General features: G+C 47.1%; 1 protein-coding gene across 6 annotated transcripts in view; it reads right to left on the reverse strand.

The window, feature by feature from the left end:
* The window catches only part of babo (TGF-beta receptor type-1 babo), a 157,449-nt gene that overhangs the window by 104,344 nt on the left and 38,772 nt on the right, over positions 1-14,333 (reverse strand). For all 6 annotated transcript variants that reach the window (XR_011511216.1, XR_011511215.1, XM_070531396.1 and 3 more), the window contains one exon: positions 9,099-9,332. Coding sequence is in view for 4 of the 6 variants with exons in the window: in XM_070531396.1 (XP_070387497.1) it covers positions 9,099-9,332 (234 nt within the window). In the remaining 2 variants the exon portion in view is untranslated. The remainder of the gene's footprint in view (positions 1-9,098; positions 9,333-14,333) is intronic.

Genomic DNA, 14,333 nt, shown 5'->3' on the forward strand with positions numbered 1-14,333 from the left:
AATTTAGCGCTTTCGACTGCACTGCCTTTAGGTAAAGCTTTCACTTAGGTGCAGTGGGTAAGATAGCCGGTAGCCACAACAATCCATTCGTTTGCAGATGTTGACATCGGGAAGGGCCCAAACAAATCCATCCCAATCTGCTGAAATGGTCGGTAAGGAGGCTCGATCGGCTGTAGTAATCTCGCCGGCCTTGTCGATGGTGTCTTGCATCACTGACAGTCTCGGCATGTCTTGACGTAACGGGCAACATCAGCGGTCAGATGCAGCCATAGAGTTTCATATTACTATAACCAGAGGAAAATCTGGCACTGCGATCGTTCAACTGGCATGGGAATGACGGGAAGTACAGGCTACGGATTGGTATTTTGTTGACTGGCAAACTAGTCTACAGGTATTTTTTGGCAGTTTTGGTTTTGGCAGTTTTGGCGCAATTGCTATAACCCACAGTAAGACGGTGCGATGCAAAGCTTTCTGCCTTTGTTCTGTTGCTCGAAGTGGCGATAGCATGCTGGGCCAGCGGCTGGGCCGATGTTTGTGTCCTGGTGTAGTGTCAAAGCTCCGAGGAGAAAGCGACGGCATCGTAAATGTTGAAAGAACGTGTTTTTACCGTTTTGACCTTGGTTTGTTAAGTGTGTTAGGTTGGTGCTGTAGCGTTACATACTTTATAACACTTCAGAAAAGCAAAAGGAAGGCACTACTGACACAGACAGCTGTACTTCCAGTGGCTTGACAATCAAATTTTATTGAGGGCTTCATTATGCATTGCTCATTTATGTGCCCATTGAAATGTGCGTTTTAGGACTTTGAAACACAAACTTACTTGTGGTATGAAAGGTTGCTGCTTCGTGGCTGTAGTCTGCTGTAGCAAAATAAGCAAGTGCAAAGCCCCGCCATAACAGCTGCTGGCAGCCGCTTCAGAAGCGGTACATCAATATAAAATATAATGAAGCATACTCGTAGGAGGCCAGAAGCCTCCTAGCTAGCACTGCAGCAGACGTGCTTAGAAGTACTTGAAGATGTTCAGCAATCGTGAGTGCCGACGCAGCCTTTCAAAAGGGCGAGAGAGTTCGCAAGTGCCTGTCGTCTGCGAGAAAAATATCGCGTTCGCAACGAGCAGGCGTTGTAGCAGATGACACTGGTAGCATTCCTCTCAATGGCACAACACTTTCTCCCAATATAAAATTTTTATTTCCGTAAATACTTGAGTATTTTTATATGGGTACATGCACGGTTGTTATTGCTGTTATAAAAATAAATAATTAATTATTCTCTGGTGCTAAATCGGGAACAGAATTGCAGAAGAATGCATACCCTGGTGTGCCCTGGTAGCAAACCGTCCTTCAATCTCAAAGTCTGTGGGGAGCACCCGCCTCCATTTCCTCCTGCGTACCCACGGCGACCCGTTCGCACGTGGCGACGGGTCGTGCCGGCGCAGACAGGGGAGAGAGGCACTACGCGCCCTCCCTTTCTTAGTCGCTCTGATGACGCGTGTACTCCTCTTCTCCTACGCGGCTCACGGGAAAGGGAAATGTATCCGGCGGGCAAGGAGGACTCCCCCTCGCAGAAAGGTAAAAAGGCATAAAAGTGCACTACTGGGAGAGACTCGCTCTCTTGGGACGCCGACACCTTGGACCGCCTGGACAGCACCTGCCGCATCCCGTGAGTGATCTCGTTTGTCTGACCCACCCAGACAACGAGGCAAGCCTTTTACTACTTTTACTGAGAGGACGTCCCTCTGCGAGTGTTCGATATTGCTTATAGCAATAAACGTTGTTACCGTTGACACCGCTGGTTGCCTTATTCGTCCGAACCCGGCGTAGCCGTGATTCCCGCGCTACTGGTTGGGAGTACCACGAAGCGACTGCGTGGGGCTAGATCCGGAGCTCGCCTTCAGCGCTAGCCGCACGCAGAGTGGAACCCCCACAAGTCATACAAAGCTTACGTAATGTGTTGTGCATAATATAAGATACTGCAGAAATAAAATTAGATTTTATGCGATAATATTTGAGTACAGCTTCATTTACTGCACCGCAAGCAAACCCTGCTAGTCTAAAGATCAAAGTCAACCCGAAGCCTGTACTTCCCATCATTCCCATGTAGGTTGAGGCAACGCTCAGGAGAGCCCCCGTAGAGACTAGCGCCCCATTTCCCTCTAGGGTACTTATTTAGAAACTCTATAGGTGCAGCCAATAGTACTTGTATTCTCATATACGGGAAAATCCGAGGTGCCCAGCTGTTTTATCATCGTGCAGGGCATGCAGGACTTATGACCGGAGTACTGCAGGCACAACCAGAACGTAGCTTGCATGAGCTGGCAAAAAGTTCTTTGCTCAAACGTCATTTTGTAAGAAAAACAAAGACAATCTATGCCTAAGTACCCTCAGGACAAAGTCGGTCTTGCCTTGCAAGTACTCAGCAAGGCTTCTGAACTCCAGGTCCACTAGCTGCTGTTTGGCATTTATTGCACCTAAAAAGGCGTCCTCGTCTCGCTCTTCTTGGGGCGACTGGTCCGCAAGGGCGCGAAACAGGCAGTCGGCATCAGAGTGTTTTCGTACGGACTTGTAGATTACAATGGTGTTATATTCTTGCAGTCTGAAGCTCCACCGTGCCAGGCGTCCTGAAGGGTACTTTAAATTCGCTAGCCAATACAATGCACGAGGGTCGCTGACGACTTTGAACAGCCTGCCATATAGGTAAGGGCGGAATTTCGCTGTAGCCCAAATGATGGCAAGGCATTCCTTTTCGGTCGTAGAATAATTAATTGCCTTCTGCTTTTGACAGCGACCCGCTAGCATACGCTATCACCCGTTCAAGTCCGTCTTTCCTCTAGACTAGGACGGCACCGAGGCCCAGGCTACTGGCATCAGTGTAGATTTCTATATCAGCGTCCTCGTCGAAGTGCACAAGTACCGGTGGCGACTGCATGCATCGTTTTGAGTTTTTGAAATGCGTCAGCTTGTGGCGTTTCCCACTTGAACTCGACATCACATTTGGTTAGATGTGTTAGCAGCTCAGCGATGCATGGAAGTCCTTGACAAAGCGCCTGTACTAGGCACACATGCCAAGGAATCTACGCACTGCCTTCTTGTCAAAGGGCTGCTGGAACGTTGCGATGGCAGCTGTCTTCTGCAGGTCGGAGTGGATTCCAGATTTGCTGGTGACATGGCCCAAGAACAGAAGCTCATCGTAAGCGAAGCAGGACTTTTCCGGGTTCAGAGTGAGCCCTGATGACATGATGGCCTCTAGTACTGTCGCAAGCCGTCTACGGTGCGCGTCGAAATTTCTGGCGAAGACAATAACATCATCCAAGTAAAGAAGACAGGTCTGCCACTTCAATCCTGCTAACACCATGTTCATGACGCGTTGGAACGTTGCAAGCGCTGAGCACAGTCCGAATGGCCTGACCCTGAACTCGTAGAGGTTGTCTGGTGTGATGAAGGCAGGCTTTTCACAATCCCTCGTCGACTTCTATTTGCCAGTAGCCAGTCTTGAGATCCATCGACAAGAAGTATTTAGCGTTGCAGAGCCGATACAATGCATGGTCTATGCGTGGGAGGGGGTATACGTCCTTCTTGGTGATCTTGTTCAGTCGACGATAATCGACACAGAAACGTAGGGTTCTGTCCTTTTTCTTCACCATGACTACGGGAGATGCCCACAGGTGTTTCAATGGCTGGATGGTGTCGTTGCTCGGCATTTCGTCAACTTGTTGCCTTATAGCTCCACATTCTGCATCAAAACTCGGCAAGGGCTCTGGCGGAGTGGTCAAACGCACTTTTCGGTTATTATATGATGCTTTGCAACTGGTGTTTGTCGAATACTCGATACCATCGAAAAACAGTCTTCGTATTGTCAGACAAGACTTCTGAGCTGTTGCTGCTTACTGAGGGAGAGACTTGGATTTATGTTGAAGTCTGGTTCGGGAACTATGGTCGTCAGGGTAGATGCGGCAGGATCCGAGAGGACAAACACATTGCTGGTTTCTACAAATTTCCTTGATGTATGCGATTGTCGTGCCCTTGTTGATGTGCTTGAACTCCTGGCTGAAATTTGTCAGCATCACTTTCGCTTTCCCTCCGTGCAGTCGAGCGATCCCTCTTGCGACGCAAATTTCATGGTCGAGCAGTAGACTGTTTCACTGCCGATGGAAAGGACAATGCTGGAGCGAGGCGGGATGCTGACTTGGTCCTTAAGTACACTCAAGGCACGCTCGACTGGAAGACCTCTCCATTGGTATCACTTGGTCTTTGGACAGAATTATTGACTTCGACCTCAGGTCGATGATTGCACCATGTTGGTTCAGGAAGTCCATGCCAAAAATTATGTCTCGCGAACACTGTTATAGGACAACGATTGTCTCAGGGCAAGTCCAGTCATGAACTGCCATTCTTGCCGAGCAGATTCCAGTCCGCGTTATGACGTGTCCTCCAGCTGTCCAAATTTGAGGATTGTCCCATGCAGTCAGGACTTTCTTCAACTTGGCAGCGAATAATTCACGGATGACAGAGTAGTCGGCTCCTGTGGCAGTGACAGTGTGGCCATCGAGAAGCACGTCAGGGTCAGTGGTGCTTTGTCTTGTGTTGCAGATAGGTCTAGGCGTTGGATCACGGCTGCGTCTTGTTGACCTGTGGCTGGAACGTCATGTCATCAGGTCTTCTTTTCTTGGTATATTCTTTGCTTCTAGGCTTCGTAGGCATGGAGGTGTCTCGTTGATATGTCGCCGTGATAGTCTATTAGGCGTCTTTGTCAGCGGCGGAGGATCTTGATCAGTTCGACAAACAGCAACCGCACCTCCATCGGTCGCTCTTTTTACTTTTCGGGATATGGGCTGATGGACCGGCCCCGTGCTGGGCCAGTGTAAGGACAGTGCTGCAGCGACAGGTAGTGGCCTGGTGACCGCGAACGGGACAGTTGTCGAGGGCTCCACTGTGTTGCGGCGAGGTAGTCGGCGATATCACAAAGGCATTCACCTTGCTGAGGGTGCGGATCGTTGACGGCAAACCCTTGTAGTCCCATTTCGCAGTATGGGCACCAGTGGTCTGAGGCGCACCAAATGTCGGTCTTCCTTGGAACACTGCGCTGGTCGGCGGGCGGGTGTGCTGGCAGCGGTGGAAACGGAATTGCAGCGCTGCGAGGCCCTGAAGTGGGTGCGGAGGGGGACCATGGCAGCATGTCATAGCTTCTGGCTGGGGCTGGAGCGATTGGGCTGCACCTGAGGAACTCCAAGTGATCGCTGTAGTTCCTCCTTGACCATATCAGTGACCGAGGCCACTTGAGGTTCCGTCTAAGGCAAGATCTTCCACAGTTCTTCACGCACAATGGCCCTGATGGTGTCTTGGAGGTCGTCAGAGCCCAGTTCTTAGATGGCGTACTGCGGTGTGAGCACTTGGCAGTTATTATTTCGTGGTGTGCATTTCCGACTTTTCTCAATCATCGATGCCTCTGTTGGAAACTCAGCTATGGTCTTCGGCAGGTAGCGGAGCAGTCCGCCGAAAAGCACTTGCTTCATACCACACATCAGGAAGCGAACTTTCTTTTCCTCAGACATGTCCAGGTCGGCGTGGCGGAACAGGTGGGCCATCTCTTCTGCGTAGATTGTAATGCTCTCATTTGGGAGCTGCACATGGGATCCCAGTATCACCTCAGCCCTCTCTTTGAGGACAACACTCGTGAAGGTGTTCAAGAAGCTGCCGCGGAAGAGGTCCCACGTTGTCAGGGTGGACTCACAGTTCTCAAACCACGTCCTGGCAGCATCTTCCAAGCAGAAGTAAATATGGCACAGATAGTCATTGTCGTTCCAGCTGTTGGACGTAGCAACTCTTTCATATGTTTTGAGCCAGTTTTCCAGGTCTTCAAATTACGATCCGCGGAAGGTCAGTGGTCCCCTGGGCTGCTGTAACACGATGGGGATGCTGGGGCTGCCATTGAAATTGTTGAGTTGGCCACAATATTCTTGGTCTTTTCAGGTAGAAGTCCGTGCTCAGGGAGCAGGTTTTGTAACCGAGGGCTTGCTCGATGGTCCGGGGCCAAGTTGGTGCAGTCTTCAGGAAAAGCTTGGATCGCGGCTTTGCGGGGTCATCTGGTACATGAATGCACAAGCACCTCCACCAGATGTCACGTAGTAGTGACGGTGAAGAAAGCAGCAAAACCGTGAAAGACGAAACTAACTTTTATTGGGTTAACTTGTGCCAACAAAAACAGGCTATACTCAAAGAACAATGATAGCGGCGAACACAGTCGGCGATCGTCAGAAAATCTTCTCTGTGGGGTAAGCGCATTGGCTTTTATACACGAGTCATTGGAGGTTCCAGAATAAATGCTGGTGCCTGCGTGTCTTCCAAAAAGTACTACACAATTCACATTGCGCATATAATCACGTTACACAAGGTTCAGTGACAACAGACAGTGGATAGATCCATCAATAACATTCAAGAAACTTCCGATACATGAGGGCACATCCTGCGCTGAGTGATAACATTTGTTAGACATTGAAAAGCAGTCAGCCAAGGAAGATATGCATCAATATTCTAGTTGACATTAAAGGGACCCTGAAACGATTTTGGCGATTTTCTACAAACGTACTGAGTCGTTAGAGTAGGTTCTTCTGATCATTAATTGATGCATCTAAGTGCTCTGCATAAAGCGTGTAATTTATTATAAGGTTTTAAAAATACACATCGCTGCCGATCGCAGCGCACTGCTCGGCGGAATTTTAAGCTGCCCCTACCCATATGATGCAAATAACCCATATTACGTCACATGGGCGAGCTATCTGATTGGCTGACCAGGGCGCGTGGTCGATAATTTTTCCAACTTTATGGTGAACAAATGATGCTCGTAATAGTTGGAATGTTAGTTACTTTGTTTTTGTAAAAAGAAAATAACTTAAAGAGAATACACAAGAATAGTTTTTTAGTACACTTCAGCACTTCCGGCACACAGCAAGTGTCGTCTGCTTGTGTTACAACGTACTCCATTTTGATGAGAGCTCCGCGGTCAGAGTCGGTCTCAGTCTTTTCGCGAGCGCTATGATTCGACTTTGTTGCCCTGTGGACTGCAAACCTAGGGTGCGATCTTGTACGCGTTCCAAACTCGAACGGAGGCGGTCCGTTCTTTCCGTCGCGAAATGGGCGGTCCGTTCCGTTGCGTTCGTCCGATAGCAGACAACACGGAATGATTGCCAGCAGATATCACTTCACACTTGACGTCATGGCGTTCTTCACCGTTCAAACTGACCAGCCGTGTGCCGCTCGGTGGAACGGACCGCCTCCGTTCTATTTTGGAACGCGTACAAGATCGCACCCCTAGCGACCTGCAAACCGCGAGTCCAGTATTAGGGCAAACACAAGCGCAAGGGGACAGGGTCTGGCCGTATGACTGTGCCGGGATGAGCCACGAGATGAGCAGAAGGGCAAATGTGAATGGTCTGCACGGTGCAGCCACCTGGTGGCACAGAGCTCAACCATACACAGTAGCAGTAACGAAGTGTATTCTTTGCTGCTGGTGTGTATTTTTCGCAGGAGTGTAATCATCAACACGTTGATTTATAAATGTTTAAAATGCTTTACACTTGGTTAGAGCAATATTAGCGCTTTGTTTGACTGGTTAAGCGCTGCGCCAGCAAGTGTCTGAACCGTGCAGACCCATCAGGCTGCTCACGTACGTCTACGCTAAAGTTCCTTCATCAGCTTGAGTTTATGCCTCCAGTCATTTGCCGAAATGACCAGCTTGCCTGTTTTTAGCGGAGTACCGGACTCGTTCGGCGCTACGATAGAATGCTCGCAACGCACACTGCTTCGATAGCTCTCGGTCGACGGCCAAGCGGCTAGCGGAGAGGTCTCGCGCGGGAGGGGGCGTGCTCCTAAACAACCGGAAGTGAGCGATGTGACGTCGCATCGTGACGCTGAACTAGTGAAGGCGGAGCTTAGCGCCGCTCGCTCGGCGAGCGAGTTGAGGAGGAAAAGCATAGCTAGGGAGGAGGGTAACTTCTAATCGCTTGCAGCTCCATTAATATGCAACGCTTCACTTAAATTGTGGTGCGAATGTTCTACTTAAGCTGTACCCTACGCGCCTACAAAATTTGTCCGAACCGTTTCAGGGGCCCTTTAAGAGAAAATAACAGAGCTGGGCAGACCATGTAATGCATAGGTTAGATAACCGGTGGACTATTACAATTACAGAATTGGTGCCAAGGGAAGGAAAGTGCAGTCGAAGACGGCAGAGAACTAAGTGGGGTGATCAAATGAGGAAATTTGCAGGCGCAAGTTGGAATTAGCTAGCCCGAGGCAGGGGTAATTGTAGACCGCAGTGGACATAAAAATAGGCTGATGATGATGATATACTAACCCTCACTCCCATGCTGGCTGAGCTGCACTGCTTGCAGCTCCTGTAGACAGCAGCACCACAGTTCCTCCCAGTAACTGTATGAAACTTTGGCCGCATGCACTATTCGCCAACACAGTCAAATTACGAAGTTGTAACCCCCCCAAAAAAATGGACAACCATGAAAGAGGCCAGAAAGGAGCTTCAACATGCCGGGGTGGGAGGAGCGAGATAGTGAAACTTCGTATGGCGGAGAACTTTGCCTCGAGATGTGGCAGCGCAGCTTCAACACATGGAGATGGGAAGAGAGGGGGGTGCCCCAAGAGATAATGAAACATAGTTTAGCGAGCTTAGCCTCGAGAAGTAGCTTCATGCCAGCATGGCATGCACTGCTGTGACGCCACTCTGCAAGACAAAATTCACACTGCCGTGAAGCCACACCTCAAAGCAACAAAATTCGGATCTTACCCACACCCCGACTTTGCCGTTTTTTGTGGGGATTATACAAGCAAATAAGCGGTACTTGGAAATGATCAGCAGTGCATACGGAAACAACTTTTTTTCTCTAATACTACAGCACACTCACTGTATAACAATCTCTTTACCAAGTTAAGGAGGAGTGATTTGGCATGCAATCAGGTATAATCATACCAATAGGTGAACCCAAAAAGTCTTCACCAGGTTCTAACAGTTGGAGCAGCCATTTCACTGCGTCCTGCTCCAACTATCAAATTGCCCACAATCTGCTCTGATGGAACACAAGCTGAGGCACTGACCTGAGCCCGAGCCAGAGGTGGTCATCTCAATCATATCCTTGATGGTCTGCCCGGGTGGAAGCAGGATGGGCTCACTCTCCAAGCTTGTCTCCATCTCATAGCGAAAATGGCGCCTCCGCTGCTGCCACAGCTGGTACACCACCATGAGCACCACGCACACAAGGCATATGGGGCCTCCAATGGCAAAGGCCAGCTCATGTGTACTTGGCCACGACGAGCCCACCGCTGTGTCGCCTGCCACAGTCCCACGCACTGTTAGGCACACCAGCAAAAGTACTGCGTACTACATGCAGTAGCGAATGAGTGCCAAAGCACAGCGACAACTCACGCTAGAGTTTTATCTTTTATGGCAAGATGCTTGGTACTGCAAGTGGACATATTTGTACTGCTATCTTTTAACCACCTTTTTCATGTCACTGCAAACTAGTTATTCCCGATTTTGTAAACATCCATTCATTGCTTTATGCTGCAATGACTAACATTAAAATACAATCGGTAGCCAAGTACAATTACCAGAATTGCTAGCCTTCTCAACATCACGCAGTCATGCATATAACATGTGCGAATATATATGCACAGTACATTATCACATACAAACGTTCCAAGCAATTTTGACCCTCTGAAGTGTACAAGTTTTGCTTTAATAGTCCGCTCTATACCCCAATATCTGAATGAAGCACTCTTTTTCAAATATTGTGTGGCAATGTCAACAGGCCACCTTAATTAGTAAACCCAGCCAGCAAACTCTCAATTCAGGATGTTTCAAAAACTCAAGTTTGGTGCAATAAAAATTGTTTTTCATAAGAATTATGGAGACTGGATATTGCTATAGGATCCTACAGCCTGTACACTTATTGACAAAAGTGGTGGCAACTCAGCAAAATTTTTTGTACTGTTGAATTCAGCATGAGCTACAGCCCTCCCCCTCCATTATCAGTTATCTCAAGTTAACTCGTGCAGTAATAAAGGCCTCACCTACTTCCTATAACCACACCAACAGGTGCAAGTACTGTATCCAATACTCCAGAAGACGTGATCAGAATCTCTTGTTCCATCCCATCCATGGTTTTTGCGCGGGCATTTCAAGATGTTGTGGTGTCCACAAGAAACAGCTTAAGGAGACACAGGTGGATGTATGCTGCCCATTTTATATTCCACTCCTCTTGGTCCTTTTTTTCGTCACTTAAACGGAGCATACTTGACCCTCCCTGCCTCACTTTTTTTGTTCACACCTCCTGACGTAGCACTTGAAAACGTTCAGAGGTGCCGTGCTGAGGTGCCATGCCGAGATGCCCTTTACCACAGTGAAACTTCATGAAATTTCACATTCTAAGACCCAATGCTTTTTCTTACGAGTAGTATTTCACTCTTGCATCTCCTGTCAAAGTTTCTCTTCATGCGCTGTTTGCAAATATCCTCCTCCTGTGCACTTTGCTTTGTCTCTTTAGGCTCAAGCTTGCCCAGTTCGCATTCCACAAGAAGTTTCGGCACGACTCCCGAGGCAACAAAAAAAGGGCTACACCCCAAACTACTTTTATATAAACAGTTATGGTGCCTCACAGCAGCATCTAGGCAGAAGTTTCAGCCATCAGGCCACTCTGGGTACATCTTTATGAATTGCTTCACAAGGCCTTCTGCTGCAGGATGATAGAGCAAGCAAAATTCGATAGTCATGCCGTGATCTTAAGTACACTTTAGTAGCTTAGCCCTACGAAAGACTGTCTTTGTGTGTCTCAAGCTAAGTGTGTGACTGAGGCCCATTTGGTCAGGATGGAACATATTAAAGGAGGGGTTATGGCACCAACCAAAAAAAGAATTTAAAATCGTTTTTTAACATTTCAGCTCCACTACGGGAGCCTTGTTCACATGGCACCCGTGGGGGAGCCAAAACATTAAAAACAATTTTCAATCTTTTCTTGGTTGGCGTCCTCGCCCCTTCAGATCTTTGTGTCTGAAACACCCAGCTTGAAGAAGACCAATAACGCTGTTAACGCCTTCCTTTTTCGCCTTGTTCGTGATCATTCTGGTGCATTCATCTATGGAAAGTAGAAAAGCTTGCGTTTTCCTGACACCTTCGCCCACTTTCTTTAGCTTCGCAAAATCGAAGTGAATGACTTCAAAGGGGACTTGCGATGTGGGATTATCATAGTGTCTGTCACCTGTCTGAACTTCACTTTGTTTACTTGACATGTCCTACACAGCTCTTCATGTCTTCTTTCATAAATGGTCATGTAAAGTCCTTCAGGAGCTTGTTGCACATGCTCCAAAACCTATCATGCCCACCTGACTCTTGCACATTGCGGTAAAGGTGAAGGATCTTCGAAACCATTGTACGTGGCACAAGGTACTGTTCATCAATGCATTTAATTTCCTCTGTGCCTCCCACAGCTTTGTGTAATTTATCTGATGCAAGTGTTCGCTTGTTTCTGAAACAAGCAATCTGGACAATGTATCTGCAACAGTGAGCAGTGGACCAGGGCAATGCAAAACAATGAAATCAAATTGTTGCAAGTAGTTAACCTACATGCATCCTCGGCATTGTGCAATATCAAGATAGCATGTTATTGGAAAGTGTGAATTTTACTCCTTCTAGGTAAGTAGGATATACAGTCATTTCTGTGGTGGTGTACACTTCTGCAGGCTTCAATGTATAGCTGTAGTATCTCACCACATGGTGCCTCTGGTTGTCGGGTTGGTTTGAGGGTTTCTGATAAAGTATACCGAGATGCATCAGTGCTAAACAGAAATGGTAAAGAGAAGTCAGGAATGCGGAGAATAAGGTCTGATGATACTTGCTTACTAGTTCATGGAAGGTGCTTTCACACTCTTCATGTATCTGTAAGGGCACGTCTTTCTGCCTCAATCATGTGAGGCATCTCGTCTTGACTGCACAGTCTCTAATAAAGGCCCTAAGCCTAGAAAGACATGCAGGGCTTGCATGTCGTAACTTAGAAATTCTTTACAGAATACCTGCTTTGTGCTTTGGTACAGCTATCAAATACCTTGGCTGGGAGTAATACTTTTTCTTAAAAGAATGCACTTTTCTTAAATGGAGAACTCGGGAATTGCAACCTTTGTTCTCTTTGTCTTTGAGAAAACGATTGTCATCTATATCAATTTTGCAAAAGCTAAGGAATACATAACAGTGCAATAAGGAAAGAAATACTTAAGAAAGAGGGAGTAGAAAGGAACAGAGCAAGCACTAAGCTTCAACTGTTTATTCTGAGAGCGGTGTCAACGAACATGCATGCGTGCAACAGTCACGTCAAATATTACAGCAACATGTCGAACAGCTATATCTCATTCCCAAAAAGATAAATAAAGGTGCATTGCTAATGCAGTTCATGCTTCCCTCTGTTGTACAAAAGGCCTCCAACAGCTCTGGTGCCAACTACTCGTGCGTCAGAGGTTTTCTGAAGACCTTCAAGAGCACGAGCACCAAGCAATCCATCAAGTGTGCCAGGGAGCCATCCTCACTACGCTATTTAACTCAAGTCATAAGAGGTCTGGTCAGAGGGTTGCATAGAGTCCCGCAACAGCACACAGGTTATGGGTGGACTCTCAAGAGGCAAATACTGATACTAAAGAAATGATTTCCATCATGTAAAAAGCCTCCAATATGAGAGCCGACAAAGAGCCTTCTCCCAAAACATCACTGGCAGCCTCGAACACAAGATAGCCCAAGTAAACTTGCCAGTGAGCCCATCCAGCACACTCCTAAATGTGATATTCACATACTTGGGAGTCCCTCTGCACGAGCAAGGCAGCAGACAAGAATGAAATGGGCAACTCGAGCTCACATGGCAACAACAGATCCATCTGATCAAAAGCTGTGGCACAGGTGCCCGCAGCATCTGCTTTATGTGACAAATTTTGCATCATGAATGTCTGCATGATATTACAGGCTTTCCAAGACACGCTAGGACAAAAGACCATGCAAGTCGCAATACATCACTAGAGTGACAGGAGATGGTCAATGCCTCCTGCAGGGTTGACTGAAAAGCATTCCATCATGGCAGAACTCTCCAAGTTGCACTTGCAGACTTCACAAATGCCCTGTTTTAGCTACAACTTAAGCAGGAGTCAGTCAGGAGTCACCTAGCGCTATCTTGCGTACAAGAAACCTAGTCAACTAGACAATTATTTCCAAGAAGTCAGCTAATGAAGACACCCATGGAGGTATGCTGTTCCAAGTAATTCTAAAATTCTCCACCTTAGCTAAGGGAATTTGTTCACAGGCAAGTTCGCACATTGTTCTTGAAAACAGTTTGTGCAGCGGAAACATGCAGGTCATAAAATGACCGGCACCTAGGAGGCCAAATGTGTTGATACACGTGTATGAGAAACACTAACAGAGGACTCGATGCACCTTGCGACCTCACAAGGGATGCACACAAGGGAAAGGTAGGTGCAGCAGGAACAAGAACTGAGCTTCAAGCTTTCTGCTTAAATAAAGATTTTGTATTTATTTATTTATTTATTTATAAATAAACTTCTTGTTGCACCCAAACAGCAAATAAGGTGCGGTGGCAAATGCAGCAGATAATAAATGCTTCCAATGGTCGTCGTTTACGGCACAAAGGTGTTGAATTCTGGGTTTTATGAGCCGAAACCAAGATTTGATTATGAGGCACGCCGTAGTGGGCGACTCCGGATTAATTCCGACTATCAAGGGAATTTTAGCATGCTCCCAATGCATGGGACATGGTGCCCCCGTAGAAATGTGGCCACCATGGCTGGGATTTGATCCCGTAACCTTGTGCTTAGCAGCGCAACACCATAGCCACTAAGCCATCATGGCGGGTCGGCACAAAGGTGTAGTCACACAACTGGGGAACAATTACTGCAGCCATGGGAACAGACTTGTGCTAAAATTTTTCATTCAAATCATTCTCATAGCCCCAGGTGTGGAAGAACATGACACATGCGCTAACTTCAACAAGTGGCACATTAGCCAGTGTTTTATTTGTACTATTCCATTTCTCCACAACTTTCAGTACTTTAAATCAACAAACGAATTCGTCACATTTGTGCACCAAATCAAATTTTAGAATTTCACAAATGATTAAGGCAATACGATTAACTTACTATATTAAAGTAAATGCTACAAGAATGAAACTTTTGATGATACATGTTAAGTTGTAAAAATTTCTGATGAAGCATTTTTAAGTTGGACAGCGTTAAACGCGTTTCTTACACACAAATTGGAACTGTGCTGCATGAAGTTGTGCTTCA

This window comes from Dermacentor albipictus, chromosome 1 (genome assembly GCF_038994185.2).
Source record: "Dermacentor albipictus isolate Rhodes 1998 colony chromosome 1, USDA_Dalb.pri_finalv2, whole genome shotgun sequence".
NCBI lineage: Eukaryota > Metazoa > Arthropoda > Arachnida > Ixodida > Ixodidae > Dermacentor > Dermacentor albipictus.